Source organism: Mustela erminea, chromosome 2, assembly GCF_009829155.1.
Source record: "Mustela erminea isolate mMusErm1 chromosome 2, mMusErm1.Pri, whole genome shotgun sequence".
NCBI lineage: Eukaryota > Metazoa > Chordata > Mammalia > Carnivora > Mustelidae > Mustela > Mustela erminea.
The window spans coordinates 26,168,658-26,189,539 of record NC_045615.1 but is presented as its reverse complement, the minus strand read 5'-3'; the positions used below and the strand labels follow the sequence as shown (position 1 = coordinate 26,189,539).

Sequence of the window (20,882 nt, the reverse complement as noted above, 5' to 3'; positions counted from 1 at the left end):
TCATACTGGAATTCATTCCTTTATTGAGCAACTACTATGAAATCATCAACTGTGCTGTGTGCACACTGTTTCTGCCCTAAAGTTGATTTCAGTCTCTTGGGAAAAGCAGATCAGTAAGTGGGCAGTTACAGCACTGAGGTGAGGGGAGGAAATATGTCCAAAACAAGCATTCTGACCATTTTTATTCTTATGTTCCTTCCCAAATCTTCTCCAGACTGCTAGAGTTTATTATCCAGACTGATAAGTACAGGGGAATGGAGAAACTACTTAGTTCAATAAAAACCTTAGAACAATAACAACAAAGACCACGTAAACAAAATTTCAAGAGCAATGATGATGATGCATGCTGGGAAATTAAGGACACAAGATGGATGTATCAAGTCTAAGAGTATAGTACATCTTCTTGTTGCACAGAAGTCTAGAAACATGTTTCTAAATCTGGCTTTAACATGTGTTTTCATTCACTCATTTATTCACTGAACGTTTAATGAAAGCCTTGCTTATCTCTTACGTGGCAGCACTGCAGATAAGGTAATGAACAAATGGAAACATTATTGCCCTCACTTTACTTAAATCAAGTCACATAAGCCTTTGGTACAGCCAGTTTAATGGTAATTTCATCACAACCTCCAGGGTCCTTTTCCTCAACTGTAAAGTAAAGTAGTGGGAGTCAGGGATCTGCAAAGTACTCCTACTAAACTAAAATCCTGTGATTTAATTCAAAACTTGTAGACCAGAAGTTTTTAAGACCCAGGAAACTAAGGATCCATAGGCAGGGTTCAGGGAGTCCTAAACTCTCTAAAACTGAATGCAAAATTTGGCAGTTTTGTGTATATGTATATTTTTCCAGAGAAAAAGTCCACAGGTAGAAAAAACTAAATTATGGGTTTTAGTTTTGGGCCTACCACAGAAAAAGTTTTTGTTTTAACTCTATCTACTAGGATAATTTCACTGAATTTGGCAAGTATAACTTAACAAGAAGTTTCAACTTTGTGGAGCTGATATTTGCTGCTTCTCTTTAATTCATGTCATGAATTGCTTGTTTTTAATCTAATATTTTGACCAGGACTTTAACAGAATAAATTAAAATATATGGTTTACAAGTCAAAGAATAATTTATATTCTTCTAAGATTAAATTTGCTTGATCTTTAAAAAACAAGAATTTTTATTTAGAAAAAAATTTTTCCTGTAAAAAACTGTTATAATATTAAGACTATTATTCTATCATCTCTCTATATAGTTGCTGCCCCTTATCTTGAAAAAGAGTAACACACCTCAAAATATTAACATACGTTAAGCTGTTACCGGGGGATTTCTAGGAAAAGCTCTTTCATTACAATCAGAATGTAAATGTTGAGTTAGCTTCCAAACAGGGCCTCTTGTAGGACAGACTAAGAGCGGAAACCAAATAAAGAATGAAACACCTGCAAGGAGACAGAAAACCAGGAGATAAACATTCACTGCCTATGCCACAGTGACACCAACTGGCCAGTCAAGATAGGACAACTTAATAAACATCTTAATTTTATAGGACTTTGTTTGTTGAAGGGTATTATGCAGTATGGTATAAATAAATAAATCAACAAACTTTTAAATAAAAGTCATTATATGATTTTAAACATCAAACAGGTATAAAAGGAAGATGTATATAAGTAAAATACCTCAAAACTCTGGATATGATCCAGTTTTACACAAGACATTTTACTAGTCCTATAAAATAGTCTAAAGATAAGTAATACATTTTCACACTTATTTTCTGTATGAAACTTTATCAATATTAAAATATGAATATGGACCTGAAGTTAAAAGCAATTTTCCTTTTATTGCTCAGAAAAATAAAGGACGGAAAGTATTACAAAATTGAGGTAAATAATATATCTATGAGGTCTTAAGTATAATTCATTCAAAATGATTGAAAGATGTTTTTAAGATATTGTTTTCACTCATGGTAAAAGGGATCACACAGCCAATGTTATTTTAATTCAAGGATATTAAATATGTAAGAGACTCTCATGATGAATATCTTTTTAATGAGAGCAGGTACAACCAGAAACAAGTTTTATGACGTTTAATTTCTTCAGGAAGCGAAGTGGGGTGTACTACTTGAAGGATTACTGATTCTTTAGGAACCCTGCCCACAGGTAAAGTTCACATCCAATAAAAGGAGACCTCCAGGAGAACATCTTTTTTCCTTCTCTTACCGCCCAAAAGTGAAATAACACTGCAGAGGAATGTCCAAAAAGAGAATTTGACATTAGCCAGTAAGTAAACTTAAAAAGCAGTAAGTTAGCTGGCTTTGACTGGATAGCAAAGAGCTTACACAGATATGTTACGGTTTAATTCACTTCACTCTAATAAGACTCAACTCTAAGGTTAAAATTTGAGAGGATAGGGGCGCCTGGGTGGCTCAGTGGGTTAAAGCCTCTGCCTTCGGCTCAGGTCATGATCCCAGGGTTCTGGGATCGAGCCCCACATCAGGCTCTCTGCTTGGCAGGGAGCCTGCTTCCTCCTCTCTCTCTGCCTGCCTCTCTCCCTACTTGTGATCTCTGTCTGTCAAATAAATAAATAAAATCTTTAAAAAAAAAAATTTGAGAGGATAAAAACTTTTTTCAGTGCCACTCAAAGGCAAATAAAGGTTCCTTTTTTTTTTTTTAGCTTTTGAGAGAGAGAGGGTGTAGGAGAGCAAGAGGGGGACAAATAGACTCCTTGCTCAGCCTAAAGCCTGAGGCAGGTCTCTATCCCATGAATCTGAGATCTTGACCTAAACTGAAATAAAGAGTTGGACACTTAACCAACTGTACCTCCCCAGTTATCCCCCCACTTTTAAAAGAATTTTATTTATTTGAAAGGGAGAGAGGGAGAGAATATCTCAAGTGGACTCTATACTCAGTGCAGAACCCTTTGCAAGGTTGATCTCAGGACTCTGAGATCATCACCTGAGCTAAACCCAAGAACTGGATGCTTAACTGACTGAGCCACCCAGGCGCCCCAAAGGCAAATAAAGGTTCTTAAGTGAGGAGTCATGAATAAGTTTAAGTATAAGGCAAACCAGAAAAAGAAAGAGCTAGAGGAATTAACCACTAGTTGCTAGGGTTAAAGATAATATTTGTTCTAGACTTAATTACTGTAGTCATTAACTTACAGTATGGTATTATTACAAGGATAATATAAGGATAAAAGACCAAGAAATAAAACAGTCCAGAAATAGAATAAAACATATATGATTACCTGATTAACAGCAAAAGCTTCCAGTGCAGAAAGGATGTTTTCAATAAACAGTGAATAGCAATTAGATATTCATATGAGGGGTTAAAAAAAAAACAAAAACCCTTGACCCCTACGTTACACAAAAATTAATTCAAGATGAATCACAGAGCAAAGTGTGAGAAGCAAAACAAACATTCCGAAGAAAAGAGTATCTTCATGATACTGGGATGGGCAAAGATTTCTCAAAAGGGTCATAAAAGTCACTAAAAGGAAACACTGATAATTGGACTTCATTAAAAATTATCAACTTTTGTTCATCAAAAGATACCATTAACAGAGTGCAAAAGTAAGCCACAAACTGAAAGAAAATATCTGAAATATATATATCCAAACAAATGACTTAGAATATATAAAGAACTCCTACCAATTATTAGAAAAAGGCACACACCCAACAGAAAAATGGGCAAAAAACTTGAGAAAGGGCTTCATAAAAGATAAATGGTTTTTGAGAATATGGTCAATGAGAATATGAAAGTATACTCAACATCATTAGTCATTAGGGAAATGCATATGAAAACCACAGTGAGATACCATCAGAATGGCTAAAATTAAAAAGTATGAAAATACTAAGATTTGGTCAGGATGTTTAACATCTAGAACTCTTATCCATTGCTGGTAGGATTGTCAACTGGTCCAACCACTTTGGAAAATTAGTTAACAATATCTACCAACGCCAAACATCATGTATCTGGCAATTCCATTCTAGAGTATATACCCAATGGAAATAGGTGATCATGTACACCAAAAGACCTGAACCAGAATAGTCATAACAGCTTTATTCATATTAGCCATGGACTGGAAACAACCTAGGTATCCATCAGTTGCAGAATGGATACACAAATCGTGGTATATTAACACAATGGAAAACTACATTACAATGGAAAAGAATTAAGCCAGTCAAAAAAGAGTACATAATGTATGATTCCATTTATTTGTAGTCGGGAACAGTTAAAAGTATCTATGATATAAAGTTAGAGTAGCAGTGATTACCCTGGGAGGAAGGGAAGTATACTACCTAGAAGAGGGGAAGAGAGCCAGTTAAAGTCCTAGAAATGTTCTGTATCTTGATATAGGTGGTGGTTCCACATAAGCTGTACATGGAACAGTTGTGCTTTTTTTTTTTTTTTTTTTAAATCTATGATCTTGAGGGTTTTTAAAAGACTGATTTGAGAGAGAGAGAGAAGCATGCATGAAGACACGTGCACAGGGGGAAGAGCAGAGAGAGAAAGGGAAAAGCAGACTCCCCACTAAGCATGGAGCCTGATGGGGTACAATCTCACAACCCTGTGATCACGAGCTGAGCCAAAATCAAGAATCAGACACTTAACAGACTAAACCACCCACGTGCTCCATTAACACCTGTGCTTTTAAAAAACAAACAAAAATCTGTGCTTTTTACTGTGTATAAGCTATAGCTCTAAACAAAACAAAACAAAAACAAGAAAAAGAAGAGGCTTAAGGTGGCAGGTGAATCTCCAGAACAATGCAACATTTTGCATGTATGGCATTTTTCTTGGACAGAAGTCATTAGATTGCCTATTAGAATATCAACTCCCTGCTGGCAGGCATTTTTGTGGTTTTTATTCACTACTCTATCTCTGTACCTGGTACACAGCAGATACCTGATAAATATTTGCAAAATAAGGGGCGCCTGGGTGGCTCAGTTGGTTCAGTGTCTGCCTCCAGCTCAGGTCATGATCTCAGAGTCTTGATTGCTCCCTGTTCAGTGGGGAGTCTACTTCTCCCTCTCCCTTTGCGCCTCCCACACCCATTCTTGCTCTAATAAAATCTTAAAAAAAGTATTTGCAGAATAGGTTTGCAAAAGGAGCTGTTACCAAAAGTAAAATGCAGCAATCATTAACTAAAATCTTGGTATAATGAGTTATTTGAATTAACAGAAGTTTATAAAGTAATTGCTAAAGTCTAATGACGGTAACTTAAATTAGCTTATTATGCAGATTTCTTAGTACTTTAAAACACAAGAAAAACTAAACCTGAAGTGAAAACTTCCTTTTTATGTTCAGAACTTAAGGTCTCTTCCTTCTGTGAGTCATTCTATATTAGGTCATAGGGGCTCAGAAACCAAAATAAAACACTTGCAATGAAAATAAATCTGAAGTCGGAAGACATAATCATTGCTTCCAAAAAATTGCTAAGGCAAAAATAAATGAAATTCAGTGGGACTTACTAAAATCAATTATAACAATCTATCTGAAACTGGTTTCTCCTCAACTCTAGGGGTCATTTGGCAATGTCTGGAGACATTTTTGTATGTCACAACTGGGGGGTGCTATTGGAATCTAGAAGAACAGGTCAGGGATGCTCTTAACCATCCTATATGCAGAGGTCAGCCCTCTACAACAAGGAGTTTATCCAGCCCAAAACGTCCATAGTGCTGAGATTAAGAAATCCTGATCTAAAATATCACCTTTTATTAAAATAAAGGATTTTAAAAAATAAAAGATTTTATTCTCAAGCTTATGAACTGAAGAGTCTTATTTGAATTATAAAATAAGTTTCTTTCAACTATTACTTTTTCAAAAATACAAACACTATATATATGTATATATGTATATATATATATATATATTTTAAGATTTTATTTATTTATTTGACAGACAGAGATCACAAGTAGGCAGAGAGGCAGGCAGAGAAAGAGGGAAGCAGGCTCACTGCTGAGCAGAGAGCCCGATGTGGGGCTTGATCCCAGGACCCTGGGACCATGACTTGAGCCAAAAGCAGAGGCTTTAACCCACTGAGCCACCCAGGCGCCCCTAAACACTACATTTTTAAAGTTAAAGTTGTACAGGTGCACCTGGATGGTCCTGAGTTCAAGCCCCATGGTGGGAAAAAAAAAAAGTAAAGTTGTATACATGTATCAAATGTCATAAAAAGATATTTAGGGTAAATCTCTCCAGAGATAATAATCATCACCATCATTTCTAGGACTATCCTAGGCATATTACTCACTTTACCTTATTTAATATCAATATCCTCATGAAAGTAAGATTCTCATTTATAGTGATTAGAAACAAGAATTAGAAGAGATTAAATAAATACTTGCCTAAGATTATACAGCTAGAAATGGCATAGTGGAAATTTGCACCCACATTATCTCCAAATCTATGGTGTTTCCATTAAAATGCATTAAATTTCAATTTAATGAGAGTTAATCAAAATTAAAAGCACCTCAAGTTTCATTTTCCACAGAGTCAATATGCCACTTTAGAAAGTGAATAGCAAAGTCAGGAGAAGCCTCCTTAGGAATTATGTACTAAGGACACAAAGAAAAGAAATCAGTGCCAATTTTTGAAAGGATAACCTAGAGTTAATATTTTTTCTTATCATAAATAAAATTAAATAGTTTTATGAAGTTATATGCCGAAGTTATCAGATATACTCTTATTCTGGTCATACAACAGAATTACTGATGATAACATCAAAGCCTAAATGCTTACTGGCTGGGAGCTTAATCTTGGCAACTCACTAACATGACTCACACAGTCATCCCTACATGGTAACAGATTCCTAACACTTCAGCCAGTCTAAGAAAATATTCCTATATTAAACTCTATTACTTTCATCTCAACATTTAAGGGCTTATCATGATTCTCTGTATTAAGAGAAAGAAAAGTATTCTTACCCTATTAAAGCCATGTTCATGAGAATCATCAACTTCTCCATTACTAGTCACTGGAATTTCTGCTGCTGAATTTTTGGGAGATTCTTGAGCCATGCTAGACTCCTTAAAAAAAAAAAAAAAAAAAGAAAGTTGTAAATAACACCAAATCATAAAAGGCAAATACTGAGAAGACTATTCATGTTTATAGCACTTAAAAGCCATTATTACAGCATCTTAAAAAATAATTACAACCTACCTAACACGTATAAACATGATAGCAACCTAATAAAATATGCATCTGGCATTTGAAACTGCACTCAACTTAGATTTCTTGTTTAAAAATAAAGTGTCACTTGTAAATCCCAGTGGGCAATATCCTTGCCTCACAGTGCCTCACACTACTATAAAATTCCAATCTGGATACCTCATCAATGGAATTGTATAGTATTTGACTTTGTGACTGGCTTATTTCACTTGGCATAATGTCCTCAATATTCAACTATGTTGTTAAAATGTATCAGAATTTTTCCCTTTTAAGGCTAAATAATATTCCATTGTATGTATATACCACATTTTATCTATCCATTCATCCAGTAATGGACACTTGGATTGCTTCTATTGTAAATAATGCTTCTATAAACACAGGTATGCAGATATCGCTTCAAGATTCTGTTTTTAATTCTTCTGGAAATAAACCCAGAAGAAGGATTGCTAGATCATATGGCAACTGTATTTTTAAATTTTGGAAGAAATAGCATGCTGTTTTCCATAATGGTCACACCATTTTATAGTCCCACCAAGAGTGCACAAAGGATCCAATTTCTTCATATACTTCCCAACAATATTTACTATTTTTTGGTAGTAACTATTGTACCAGGTAAGAAGTAATACCTCTTTATGGTTTGGACTTATATTTCCCTGATGATTAGTAATACTGAACACCTTTTCATCTGCCTATTGGCCATTTGTATATCACCTTTGGAGAAATGTCTATTGAAGTCCTTTGCCCATTTTCTAAATTGGGTTGTGTTTTTATTACTGAATTATAGGAGTTCTTCCTTATTCTGGATATAACCACATCAGAAGTATGGTTTGCCAATATCGTAACCTATGGAATGGGAGATACTCTGTTGATTTTGTCCTTTGATGACAGAGACTCTGTACTCTGTTGATTTTGTCCTTTGATGCACAGAAATTTTCAGTTTTAATGTCGTTCAATTTGTCTATTTTTACTTTTGTTTCCAGTGCTTCTGGTATAATATTCAAGAATTCTTTGCCAAAAGAATGTCATGATGGTTTTCCCTGTTTTTTTCTTCTAAGAGTTTTATAGTTGTTTTTTCTTTTCAAGATTTTATTTATTTATTTGACACACAGAGAAAGAGAGAGAGAGATCACAAGAGGCAGAGAGGCAGGCAGAGAGAAAGGGGAAGCAGGCTCCCTGCTGAACAGACAGCTTGATACGGGACTCGGTCCCAGGACTCTGAAACCATGATCTGAGCTGAAGGCAGAGGCTTAACCCACTTAGCCACCCACGCGCCCCGAGCTTTATAGTTTTAGGTCTCATATTTAGATCTCTGATCCAATCTGAGCTGATTTTGTATATAAGGGTCCAACTTTCTTCTTTTGCATGTGGATAACCCAGCTTTCCCAGCACCATCTGTTGAAGAGATTTTCCTTTTTCCATTGAATGTTCTTGGCATCATGGATTCTTTTGAGATTCCTATTTTCCTCACTGCTACTGCATCCTTACAATACACTCAGATTGCCTGTGGCTGTTGGAGTTAGGTATCTGCCTCTTGCAAATAAGAGACACTAGTTATTTGGTCTCCAATTCAGCCTGGAAGACTAAGATTTAGCTATCTAAAATAATCACCACTCTTTCCAATTGTAAGGTAAGTTCTTACTTTCTTTTTCCTAAAAGCAGCTGGTGATTCAACAGGTATTTACTATCTTCCAGTAATGTACATGGGATAAAGCAAAAATAGAAATCAGGTCTTAGGTTGACATAAACCTAAAGTGTAATACAGACAAAAAAATGAATAAGTAACTATAATACAGTGGGGTGAACACCAGAGGGAAGCACTCAACAATGTAGTGGTGAGCATTAAGAGGGAAAACTTAATCAGCAATGGTATTTATGCTGAATCTTGCAGGATAACAAATTGGGATACAGTAAAGGAAAGATTCTAAATATAAGAATAATAGGAGCACAGTGGAAAAGAGTCTGGTATATTCTAGAAATTGCAAGTAAAGCAACTTGGTTACGATGTAATTCCTCATTCATATACTCACTGGTTCAACTGATCTACTGAGCACTTTAATGTGACAGGCACAATTTCAGACACACAAGACAGAGTGGTGAACAAAACAGGCAAGATTCTATCCTCATCAAGCTTACATTCTAGTTGGGGGGAAAAACAAACAAATATGCATGTCACAGTCGTAAGTGCTAACGGGCATGTATATGTGCACATGTGCTGTTCTAAACAGAGTGGTCAGAGAAAACCTCAGAAGAGGTTAGTAAGTCATAAGAATATTGGGGAGTACAGCATTCTAGGCAGAGGAATAGTAAGTACAAAGACAAGAAGGTGGGAAGAAGCTCAGCTTTTCAAGCAAAAACAAGAAGGTGAAGTGCCTTGAGGGAAGAACAAGGAAAGAAGAGAGAGGAAATGTCAAAAGACAGCCAGGGGCAAGAACCTGTGTGGCTTTAAAGACCACCATAAGAACTCTGGATTTTATTTTCAGTGAAGTAAGAAGTCACTTGAAGGTTCTGAACGTAAGAATGAAATGGCCTGACTTATGTTTTTAAAAAATTATTCTTTTCCTGCTGTGTTGAATTAAACTATAAGTGAACAATGGCAGCAGTAAGGAGAACAATTAGAAGGCTAACAAAATAATCTAAGCAAGAGATGATGGTGACTTAGAGAGTCAATGCAGCTTTATTAGTATCTGTTTTAGAGCTTCATTAGGAGAGCTACGAGGGACATTTCATAATGATAAGAGGATCAATTAATCAGGAGTATGTACTAATCATAAATATGTATGTTGGTCCCAATAATATGTTTCAAAATAAATGAAACAAACATTGACAGAATTAAAGGGAGAAACACAAAAGTCCATAGTCACAGAGATCTTACCATGAAACTCATAGCAATTGAAAGAACGACTAGATAAAGAAAATCTGTATAGACACAGAAGATCTAAACACTGAGTTTACTGATAGAATAGTAAACTCAGTAATGGCAGGATATATATCACTTTCACATGAACATGACATGTTTAGCAAAACATCATTATTTGGGGGCATAAAATAAGCTTCGATAAATTTTAAAATATTAAAATGATATAAAATATGTACTCTGACCGCAGTAGAATTAAATTACTATCAACTGCAAGCACCTGGGTGGCTCAACTGGTTAAGCGTATGCCTTTGGCTTGGGTTGTGATCCCAGGGTACTGGGATCAAGTCCCATACTGGGACTCAATCAGAGTCTGCTTCTCCCTCTGACCCTCCCCCATCTCATGCTCGCTCTCTGTAATAAATAAATAAAATCTTTCAAAAAATTATAATCAATTATAATCAATTGCAATAAGATATCCATGACCCCATCACCAAATCTGGAAATTAAATAGTACATCTAAACAATTAATGGGACAAAAAAGAAATCATGAGGGAAAAAAAATATGCTGAACTGAATGATAACAAAAACAATGTTTGTGGGATGCACCTAAGAGAGCAATTTATAGCTTTTAAATGCTTACATTTGAATAGAAGATCTTAAGCCAATGATCTAAGTAAGGATGCACCCTAAGAAAATTAAAAAAAGAGCAAATTAAACTCACAGTAAGCAGTAGGAAGGAAATAAAAATAAACACTAAAAATTAAGGAAACAGTAAAAAAACTGGCCTGTATACTTCAACAAGCTTAAGCTCATGAGAAACAAAGAGATGAAATGTTGCATGAAAGAGACTTCAAAGACAGCTAAGTACAATGTACAATACGGACTGGTTCACAAACAAGGAGAAAGACAGTTGCAGAGGACATTATTAGAACAACTGTGGGTTAAACAACAGCACTGTATCAATTTTCTAATTATATATTCTAATTTTGATAAACATACTGAGATTCTATAAGAGAAAGTCCTTGTTCTTAGAAATAAAGGGACATGATGTTTGTGAATCACTCTCAAATGGATTGAAAAAGGAAGTTGTATATACACAGAGAGAAAATGTTCAAGTAAATGGGACAAAACAACAGTTGGTGAATCTGCGTAAAGAGTTTAAGTTTTCAGTATGAAATCTTATCAAAATTAAGTTTTTAAAAATAAAGTAACAAGGCGGCTAGAAAAGTATGCAGCAGCCTATCATGATGGGCTTCAAAATGCCAGACAAAGCGTGGACTTCATTCTAAAAGGGGTAAGAAGAAAGCAGCAGGAGAGCCTGATCAATTTATTTTAGAGAGCAGTCTTGTGGGAGATTAGATTGAAGGGAAAGAAGAAAAAACTCCACACACAAAAACTATTTAAGACACTATTTTACTGTTCAAGAAATAATAATGATCTAATTTAAGGTTGTGGGAATAGAAAAAGGTGGATTCAAGAGTTATTTATAAGGCAGAAGAGGGGCGCCTGGGTGGCTTAGTCAGTTGAGTGTACGAATCTTGATTTTGGCTCAAGTCATGATCTCAGGGTCATTAGATCATGAGCCTCAAGTTGGGATCCACGCTCAGCATGGAGCCTGCTTGAGATTCTTTCTCCCTCTGCCCCTCCTGCTTGTGCTCGCTCTCTAATACATAAATCTTAAAAAAAAAAAAAAAGGCAGAAAAGACTTATAGAGTGATTGGATTGTGGAAGACAAAAAAGGAAGAAACATCTAGGATGACCTATGCCTCCTCCTGCCCCATACCTACTTTGTGGTTTGGACAATAAGAAAGACAAACATGTCACTCACCGAAGTGGGAAAAGCAGAGGTTTATTTGGCTTTGCGAAGGTCAGAAAATGAGTTGTGTTGTAGACATTCTGAATTTGAGAATGTGGGGTATTCCAAGTCTACCATTACATGAGGGATTTCAAAATGCAGGTCTAGAGCCTCAGACAGAACACATAAATCTGGGAGTTAACAGTATAGGGATGTTGATGGCATGAACTGGTAAGAGGGAAAGAGAAACTGAAGAGAAGCATCCAATGGAAAATTAAAGGGCAGAAAACACTGCAAAAGAGATGCAGAAAGGGACAAATAGTTCATGGTGCAGACACAGCAGAGAAAATTATAACAGTAAAACTATGTGTTGTTTTAGTTTATAACAAATGTCCTGAAAATGAAAAGTATAATAAATACAACTTTATGCCATAAAGCAGTAATAGGAATATTCGTTTGCCAAGAGATATACAAATATTCCAGCTATTATCTGCTCACTCTCTTACCCACAAAGAATGACCTACTTTTAGAAACATCACTTACTAAACATTAATTACAGAAGTGAAAATTAATAGCCAATATGAAAATTGACAGAATAGGGCTCAAAACCAAAAACTCCATGTCATTTCCCTGGATAAAAACCATTCATAGTACTTCACTCATGCTTTAAACTGAAATTGAATTTGAATTTAAATTTAAATTAAACATTCAAAATAATTATATGAAAGGCTTTGGGGAATAATTACATCCTTTAGAAATAAAATGAGAATCTCTTCTAAGATTCATGTTATTTAAGGTTTACTATGGTCTGAATGTTTGTAGCCCCCACTCCCCAAATTCACATGTTAAAATCCTAACGCCCAATGTGAAGGTATTAGGAGGTGGGTCCTTTAGGAGGTACTTAGGTCATAAGGGTACAACCCTCATGAAAGGGATTAGTGTTTTTTTTTTTTAAAGACTGTATTTATTAATTTGACAGAGAGAGACGCAGTGAGAGAGGGAATACAAGCAGGGCAAGTAGGAGAGGGAGTAGCAAGTTCCCCGCAAAACAGGGAGCCTGAGGCAGGGCTCCATGCGGTCTCAATCCCAACACCCTGGGATCAAGATCTGAGCAGAAGGCAGATGCTTAAACGACTGAGCCACCCAGGCACCCCACTACTCTGTTCTTCTTAACAAGGCCTAGCCTCAGGGAAAAACCAGAACCTAACCTGCTTGGATACAATCAGCCCCTAACCAACCTCAGGAAGGAAGTAACCAAATTCAGCACTCTCTAGTTATCTTGTCCCAACCTAAGCAAGGGAGAGAAAAACTGAGAAACACTTGTGAAGTTCACATTCTGGAGGCACAGGCTCAGTAAAAGATTGAGTCCTATCGTAGGACTATATAATGCTTCCCTTTTCCCATACTCTACAACATAGCTAAAGATCTATTTACAGCAACTCCTTTTATATCCTATCTATCAAGAAAAAAATTTTAAGGCCTACCCAAGGCAAAAAACACAATTTGAAGAAATGGAACAAGCATCACAACCAGATATGGCAGGGATGTTGGAATTATCAGACTGGGAACTTAAAACAACTATGATGAATATGCTAAGGGCTATAAGGGACAAAGTAGACAGCATACATGAACAGATGGACAATGTAAGCAGAGACACAGAGACTGTAGGAAGAACGAAGTAGGCAAATATTTCTTAGGACAAAAAAGCATAAAACAATACAAGAGAAATGCTGATAACCTGGGCTTCATCAAAATTTGTCTTCAAAGGGTACCATTAAAAAAAAAATGAAAAGGCAAGCCACAGACTGGAAGAGGATAAATGTAATGTATGTATCTGACAAATGACTGGTATTCAAAATATGTAAATATGTACATAATAATATGATGAGTCTTACAATTTAGTAATAAGATGACAAATTAACTCAAACTCAAACTCTGGTTAAAATTTTAATAGGCACTTTACAAAAGAAAATATATGAAAGGCGAGTAAGTACATGAAAAGATGTTCAACATCACTAATTATCAAGGAAATGAAATTTAAACCCAAATTAAGATACAACTATATACCCACGATAATGGGCTGAAGTTTAAAAAGACTGACAAGTGTTGGTAAAGAACACCTGGAATTTGCATAATTTACATGTTGGAGGGAATGTAAAAAAGTACTTCACTTGGAGAAACTTTAGCAAATCCTTATGGAAGTAAATATACACTTGACCATACCAATATACACTCAGCCATTCTACACCTAATCATTCACCACAGAAATTAAAATCACCAAAAGAGACTTTTATAAGCATATTCATAGCAGCTTTATTCATAAACGTCCCAAACTAGAAAAAAAGTGTCCATCAATAGGTAAATGGATAAACAAATTGTGGCATATATACATAACATAATATTCCTCGGCAACAGAAAAGAATGGATTCCTTATGAACGAGGTAACTGTTAATTAATCTCCAAACATAATGCTAAGCCAAAAAAAAGCCTGACACAAAAGAAGAAATACTAAGTGATCCCATTTATATAGAATTATAGCACATACAAAATCTCAGCTGTTGCCTTGAGACAGGGGGAGGGAGGGACTGACTACAAAGGGACACAGAAACTTTAGGATGATGGAAACATTCTCTATCTTGATTATGATTATGGTTTCCCAAGTTCATATATTCGTTAAAACTCAATGGACTATGTATTTAAGTGGGTACATTTTATCATACGAAAATTTTATCTCAAACTGTTTTTTTTCTTTTTTAAAGGAAGGGTAAAATTCCATTCTATCATCTCTAATGGTAGAGGATCCATTTCTCCTGGTAGCCCCAAATCTACTCAGAGAGCTCAGTCTGGTGGTGGGTAGGTTTATGTCCTGATCATAGTACCTGTGTTTAAGGAAGGACTGACTTGCAGCTCTACAACCTAGTAGCAAATGAAGTTTGTTGTTTTCCAAAGTATGTTTCCATGACAAAAATATATTAGACCAATATCTTCTCACTATAAAAATCACTACACAGTCCTAAGTGTCATTTACAGATTATATATTTATAGATATATATTTACAGATTTATATTTACATTTGCAGATTATGTATTTACAGATATATATTTACAGATTTATATTTACATTTGCAGATTATATATTTACAGATATATTCTCTGCTTAAGCCAGTCTGAAAATCATAAGCACTTGCACTCTAAGAGAGTATATAAAAAATGGAAGAGCACTGAAAAAAAAAATCCCTGTTTATCAGATCCAGTGACACTTCTAGATCTTTTAAATTAGCAGCAAGGCAATAAGTAGTTTGCCAAATCAGACTTCAGCCAAGTATTGTGTGTGTGTGTGTGTGCATGCACGTGCGTGTGTGTGAGTACTACTACTTCTGGCTGCCCAGCCACAGACCCCTTCTAATGTTGAGGAAATCCTCCAAATTGTAAAGCCAGGGAAAGGCAGAACCTGTGTCCCACTATATAAAAGCTCAAAACACCAGATAATCAAGCAACTGCCTGGAGCCAGATTATTTGGGTTCCACATACTAGCTATGTAACCTTAAGCAAGTTTCTGAAGTCCTCTTTCCTCATCTGTAAAATGATAATAGTACCTACTTTGCAGAATTGTTGTGAGAATAAAACATATATATGAGGTACTTAGAAAAGTGCCTGACTTATAAGAAGTACTGTCTAAGTTATTATTCTTTGTTTTCCAAGCTCTGGGGGCACTACCATATGACCTACGTTCTGTCAAATAAAAGGCACTTGCCCCAGACTTAGAGTCAGAAACTAGTGCTAAGAAGGAGCGATGGGGGCGCCTGGGTGGCTCAGTGGGTTAAAGCCTCTGCCTTCGGCTCAGGTCATGATCCCAGGATCCTGGGATCGAGCCCCACATCGGGCTCTCTGCTCAGCAGGAAGCCTACTTCCTCCTCTCTCTGCCTGCCTCTCTGCCTACTTGTGATTTCTCTCTCTCTGTCAAATAAATAAAAAATATAAGAAGGAGCGATGGAAGAATGTCCTCCGGAGCAGTGGTAAGTTTCAGCAAGCTCAAATTCTGGGCTGGCATGCTGGCGGCGGCATCTACGCACCACAGCTCGGAGGGCTCGCAGTACGAGCAGCTGCATGTGGTGCTAGGCAATGACAGCACTGGAACCCTTACTGAAACAATGCTGAGTCATGATTTGGTGCAGAGTCCTAGGCAAGAAGCCTGATTCTGGCTTTCCAATCTTTCTGACAATTCTGTAAGCTACCTCCTATCCTGTTAGCAAATGTCAGTTCCATGTAAATGAGCTGGAGTTGGTTTCATTGCCTGCAGTGTAAGACCTGACATCAGAGCTGCAAGAACGGAATAAATAGAAAACGGTCTTAGGAATGTTTCGGGGTATCAAGTGAAAACTACAAAAGGGTTTAGAAATTTTCAGAACGTTAGAATGTTATGAAACTTGTTTGATAACTTCATGGTTCCCTAATCTAACACAGTAACTGAAAACCTGATCTTCATCGACTGCTTTCTACATGCCAGGCACTGCGCTAAGCACATCACATTAATTATTTCATTTAACCCTCACAGATGCCCTGTGAAGTAGATGAGATTTTCCCAATTTTACAGATGAAGAGAACAAGGACTAGGAAGGTTAAGGAACTTAAACAATTTAAGCAATGTACCCTCTGCAAATGGAGCCCTATAAGAATTTTAAGAGCTAACACTTACGGAGTACTTCCATGTGTCAGGCACTATTCTCTTTTTCATATATTAACTGATCTAGTTCTAATCGCTCTATGTGCATTATCTCATTCAACTCCACAACCTTCTAATGTACGTAGCATTGTTATTCCTGTTTTACAGGTAAGAAAACAGAAGGAGTAAGAAATTTGCTTAATGACATACAGCTAGCAAGTGATGAACTGGGATTTGAATGTGCCAGTCTGGCTTCAGAGACCTGATTTTTAACCTCTACATTATACTACCTTTCCAAAGGTGACTGAAATACATCATTGGGCCATGCCAACCAAATATATGCATTCAGATATTTATGTGAGTCAACCTACTACTTTCTTAATGTTGACAACTTGTACTGTTGTTTCTTCTATTTCCATATCATCATGCACAGTTAAAGAGTAGCACTGTCTTTATCTGATCTTCATTTCCAACAACTGAGAATGAAGCATCAGCCTCCAATTACATCATTAGTGCTGTCTTTTGCTAACACCACTGTCCTAGAGACAGCTGTATCCTGAACTTCCCACTCCCCACTGTGGGCAAATGCAGAATTAACCTCAGACATGTTGAATCAGGAGCTTCAGGACACTTAGTCTGTTATTGCAAATGGCATCAACTGCCAGAAAAAATGTATGTGCTATCAATGATCCTAATAACTCAATGGTTTTCAACCAAGGCTGATTTTGCACACCCCTTGCAAAAACATTTATCAATGTCTGGAGACATACCCCACATTCTAATGGTGGAGATGGTGTGTTACTGGCACCCTGAAGGGACAGGACAGGGATGTTAACAGACATCCTGCAATGCACAGGATAATCCCCCACAATAAAAAATCATCTAGCTAAATGTCCCAGTGTCAAGGCTGGAAGACTCTGTAAAGAGCCTGATGCTATAAATTGCTTCTTACACTAGTTGGTCCCATGAGTCTTAATTCTTACTTCTAATGTAATAAAAATAATGATAACCCATTCCAAAGCATGGACCAACTCCATTGGCAGGGGGGAGGATTACTCCCCTACTCCCCTATTCCCCTATCTATTCCTCCAGCTGCTTCTCATACCATTCTCTCCTCCAGCTCTCTCCAATTTGGCCAGGTAGGGAACCAAATACCTACTAACTTCATCTTCACCTTCAGGATGCACAGCAACACTTCTCCCTATCTATACAATTCCTGGTCTATAGCCTTTTCTGCAGTTACCAAAGACCTAGGCTAAAAGAAAAAAAGCTCCTGTAATTTTCTTCTGGCACAACTGGTGTTTTTCAAATTCTTATTCAAAATATATCTTGACATTAACATTTATAAAAGCTTTACATATGACAGTCAGCATTTACAGGTGAACATCGTATGGAAAATAAGATACCACATTAACAAAAATTTACCCAGATTAAAAACCTATCTTAAAAATGAAAGAGAAGGCATACTGGAAATGTATTTCTTCCTGTTATCAATTTATTACATTATTAATGGTAAAACCTATTTTCTACAATGCTTAGAAACAAGGTAGAAACTTTCTTAAAAAGATGTAAAAGAACCTGTCAAAGCTCTGGACTTCTGCAACTACACAAGGTACTATATCTCCCAAAACACACACATTTAACATTGTTCTCTACTCCAATTTACCACTGAGCAAGCAAAAATAAAGTGATATAATATTAAGCTTGAAGTTTTTCCAATTCTTTCTTAAATCTACTATTTACAAATGGTACTTGAAAAATCATTAAAAAGTACTGTGAAATATTTCCTGTGCTCCGTTCACTGGTGCATATATTCAGCAGGTACACTGTTCTAACACGTAGCTATATTTTCTGCTAATTTAAAGGACTAAACTGTTAATTCCAGTCAATCTGAGACAAAAGAGAAATGAAGAAAGTAAACAGTGTGAAAAGAGAAGAGAAAGTAGCCACAAATATTTAACTCTAACTGTTCTAGTTATGGCTTCAAACAATGAAGGTTGCAGTGTTTAGTGGACTAATTATGCATGTCAACAGAGAACATACTTTGTTCCAATACCAAAAAGCACAAATGCCTTCTGTGTCAGATGAAATTATTTACATTTTTGCTTGCCTACAAAAAGAGAAAGCAATTACATTGAACTCATAATTCAAATAGCCTTTGAAATTTCCTTCTGCATTAGTAAAACTATGACCTTCTTTAAAAAGTAGTTAATGTATTTATTATAAAGTGTTAATTCAGCATGGTTCAAAAGTATTAGGTGAATAAATAAGCTTCCTGTGTGAAGTCTATAGAGAACTAATCAACATACCAGGAAACATGGATTTAAGGAACAGCCTTATCCCTTTTCATAAGTTTATAAAAGTCACTTTATTTTCCTAAGTTTCAATTTCCTCCTTATAAAATGAGATTATTAACCTTACCTATATATTAGAATCAAATAGAAATTGAATTTCTATTAGAATCAAATAGAAATTGCTTGGAAAACTGAAAATGCCCTATTACATAAAAATGTCATAATTAGGGGCGCCTGGGTGGCTCAGTGGGTTAAGCCGCTGCCTTCAGCTCAGGTCATGATCTCAGGGCCCTGGGATCGAGTCCCGCATCGGGCTCTCTGCTCAGCAGGGAGCCTGCTTCTCCCTCCCTCTCTGCCTGCCTCTCTGCCTACTTGTGATCTCTCTCTGTGTCAAATAAATAAATAAAATCTTAAAAAAAAAAGTCATAATTATAGCACACTGGTTTCAGCTAGGCTCCAAAAGGACAAATACTGGAATAGGTCTGTCAACACTAATACTTACCAGCACAACTACCCTTGCTAACTTTTTCACTATGGATATCCTCCCTATGCTTTTCTAAAACAGACCTGTATCAAGACAGGGTTGAAAATGAATCCAAATGTTATTGTTTGTAGCTTTGTTCTTTTATATTTTAGTCTATCTATCTTGGTAATTTCATGATTTTAAAAGGAAGATGACGGAGCACCTGGTTCAGTCAGTTAAGCGTTTGCCTTTGACTCAGGTCATGATCTCAGGGTCCTGGGATGGAGCTCCGGGTTAGGCTCCCTGCTCGGAGGTGTTTCTCCCTCTCCCTCTGCTGCTCCCCATTTGTGCTTTCTCTCAAATAAATAAATAAAATCTTTTTTTTTTCTTTAAAGATTTTATTTATCTATTTGACACAGAGAGATAGGGAGAAGAGTGGGAAAAGGGAGAAGTAGGCTTCCTGCCCAGCAGGGGCCCTGATGAGGGACTCGATCCCAGGACCCTGGGGTCATGACCTGAGCTTAAGGCAGACGCTTAACAAGTGAGCCACCCAAGTGCCCCCAAATACATAAATAAATTCTTAAAAAAAAGAAAAGATCATTCTCAAACCTATGATAAAGGAATGGCTAAAGCAAATGAGGTAGAATTCAGGTAATTATTGAATCTGGATGATAAGTATATGGGAATTCATTTCCTACTTAACCTTTATTTCACATACTACAAATTTCCCTTAAAAATGTTTTACTATATTAGTATCAACACCTAATTTGTCTTGTATTTTCAACTAGGTGCTACCTGACCACTGCATTTCAAATCTTCCCCCAACTTTCTCACCCTGTTTCTGTATGAAGCCAATCTCAGCTGCCAGCTACCACGGGAACCACATTTCCTCCCACTCTTTCCCACTGACACTCAGTTCCAGCCACAGAGCCCTCACCACTGCCCCTCAAACACACCAATCTTATTTTTGCTCTTGTGTCCTCTTTCTGGGAAGTTCATACTCCCAGATTTTCATGTGACTCTCTCTCTCATCTCACTCGGGTTTTTGCTAAAACATCAACTAAGAAAGGCCTTCTCTGACCAACCAACAGAAATCAGCAATTTTCATCATTCTTTATCCCCTTTACCTGTTTTATAGCAGTAAAGACTACATTAATTATAAAATTATTTGTGTATAAATGTTTTTAAAGATTATTTTTGAGACAGAGAGAAAGTGTGTGTGTGTGCGTGTGTGTATGCACGCACACACGAGCTGGTGGGAGGGGCAAAAGGAGAGAGAGAAGGAGGCTTCCCACTGAGCAGGAAGCCCCTCTGGAGCTGGATCCCAGGACCCTGGGATCATGACCCGAGCTGAAGGCAGACGCTTAACAAACTAAGCCACCAAGGCACCCCTATTTATGTATATGTCTAACATCTGTCTTCCTTCTCAGTATGTTTACAACATAAAAGCAAACTCCTCTTGACATTCAAAATCCTTCCATGACTTGGACTATCTTCTTTCTATCAACTATGCTTCTTCAGATACCCTATTAAATCAAACTTAATTATTCCCACTTTCCCTTATATGCCTCTGAATTTCCTTTCTCTATGCCTTTGTTCAAGCAGTGACCATCATCACTCATAGGCTAAAATTCTACTCACACTCTAAGACTCAGT

At 36.6% G+C, this 20,882-nt stretch overlaps 1 protein-coding gene across 6 annotated transcripts in view; it reads right to left on the bottom strand.

Annotated features, from left to right (window-relative positions):
* Positions 1 to 20,882, bottom strand: part of ARFIP1 (ADP ribosylation factor interacting protein 1) — a 108,850-nt gene that overhangs the window by 71,678 nt on the left and 16,290 nt on the right. For 5 of the 6 annotated variants that reach the window (XM_032332538.1, XM_032332534.1, XM_032332535.1 and 2 more), the window contains exon 2: positions 6,912 to 7,013. In XM_032332538.1, coding sequence (XP_032188429.1) covers positions 6,912 to 7,004 — 93 coding nt within the window. In that variant the 5' untranslated portion in view covers positions 7,005 to 7,013. Of the gene's footprint in view, positions 1 to 6,911; positions 7,014 to 20,882 lie in introns of those variants that run through there. The other variant, XM_032332539.1, reaches the window with a different exon arrangement.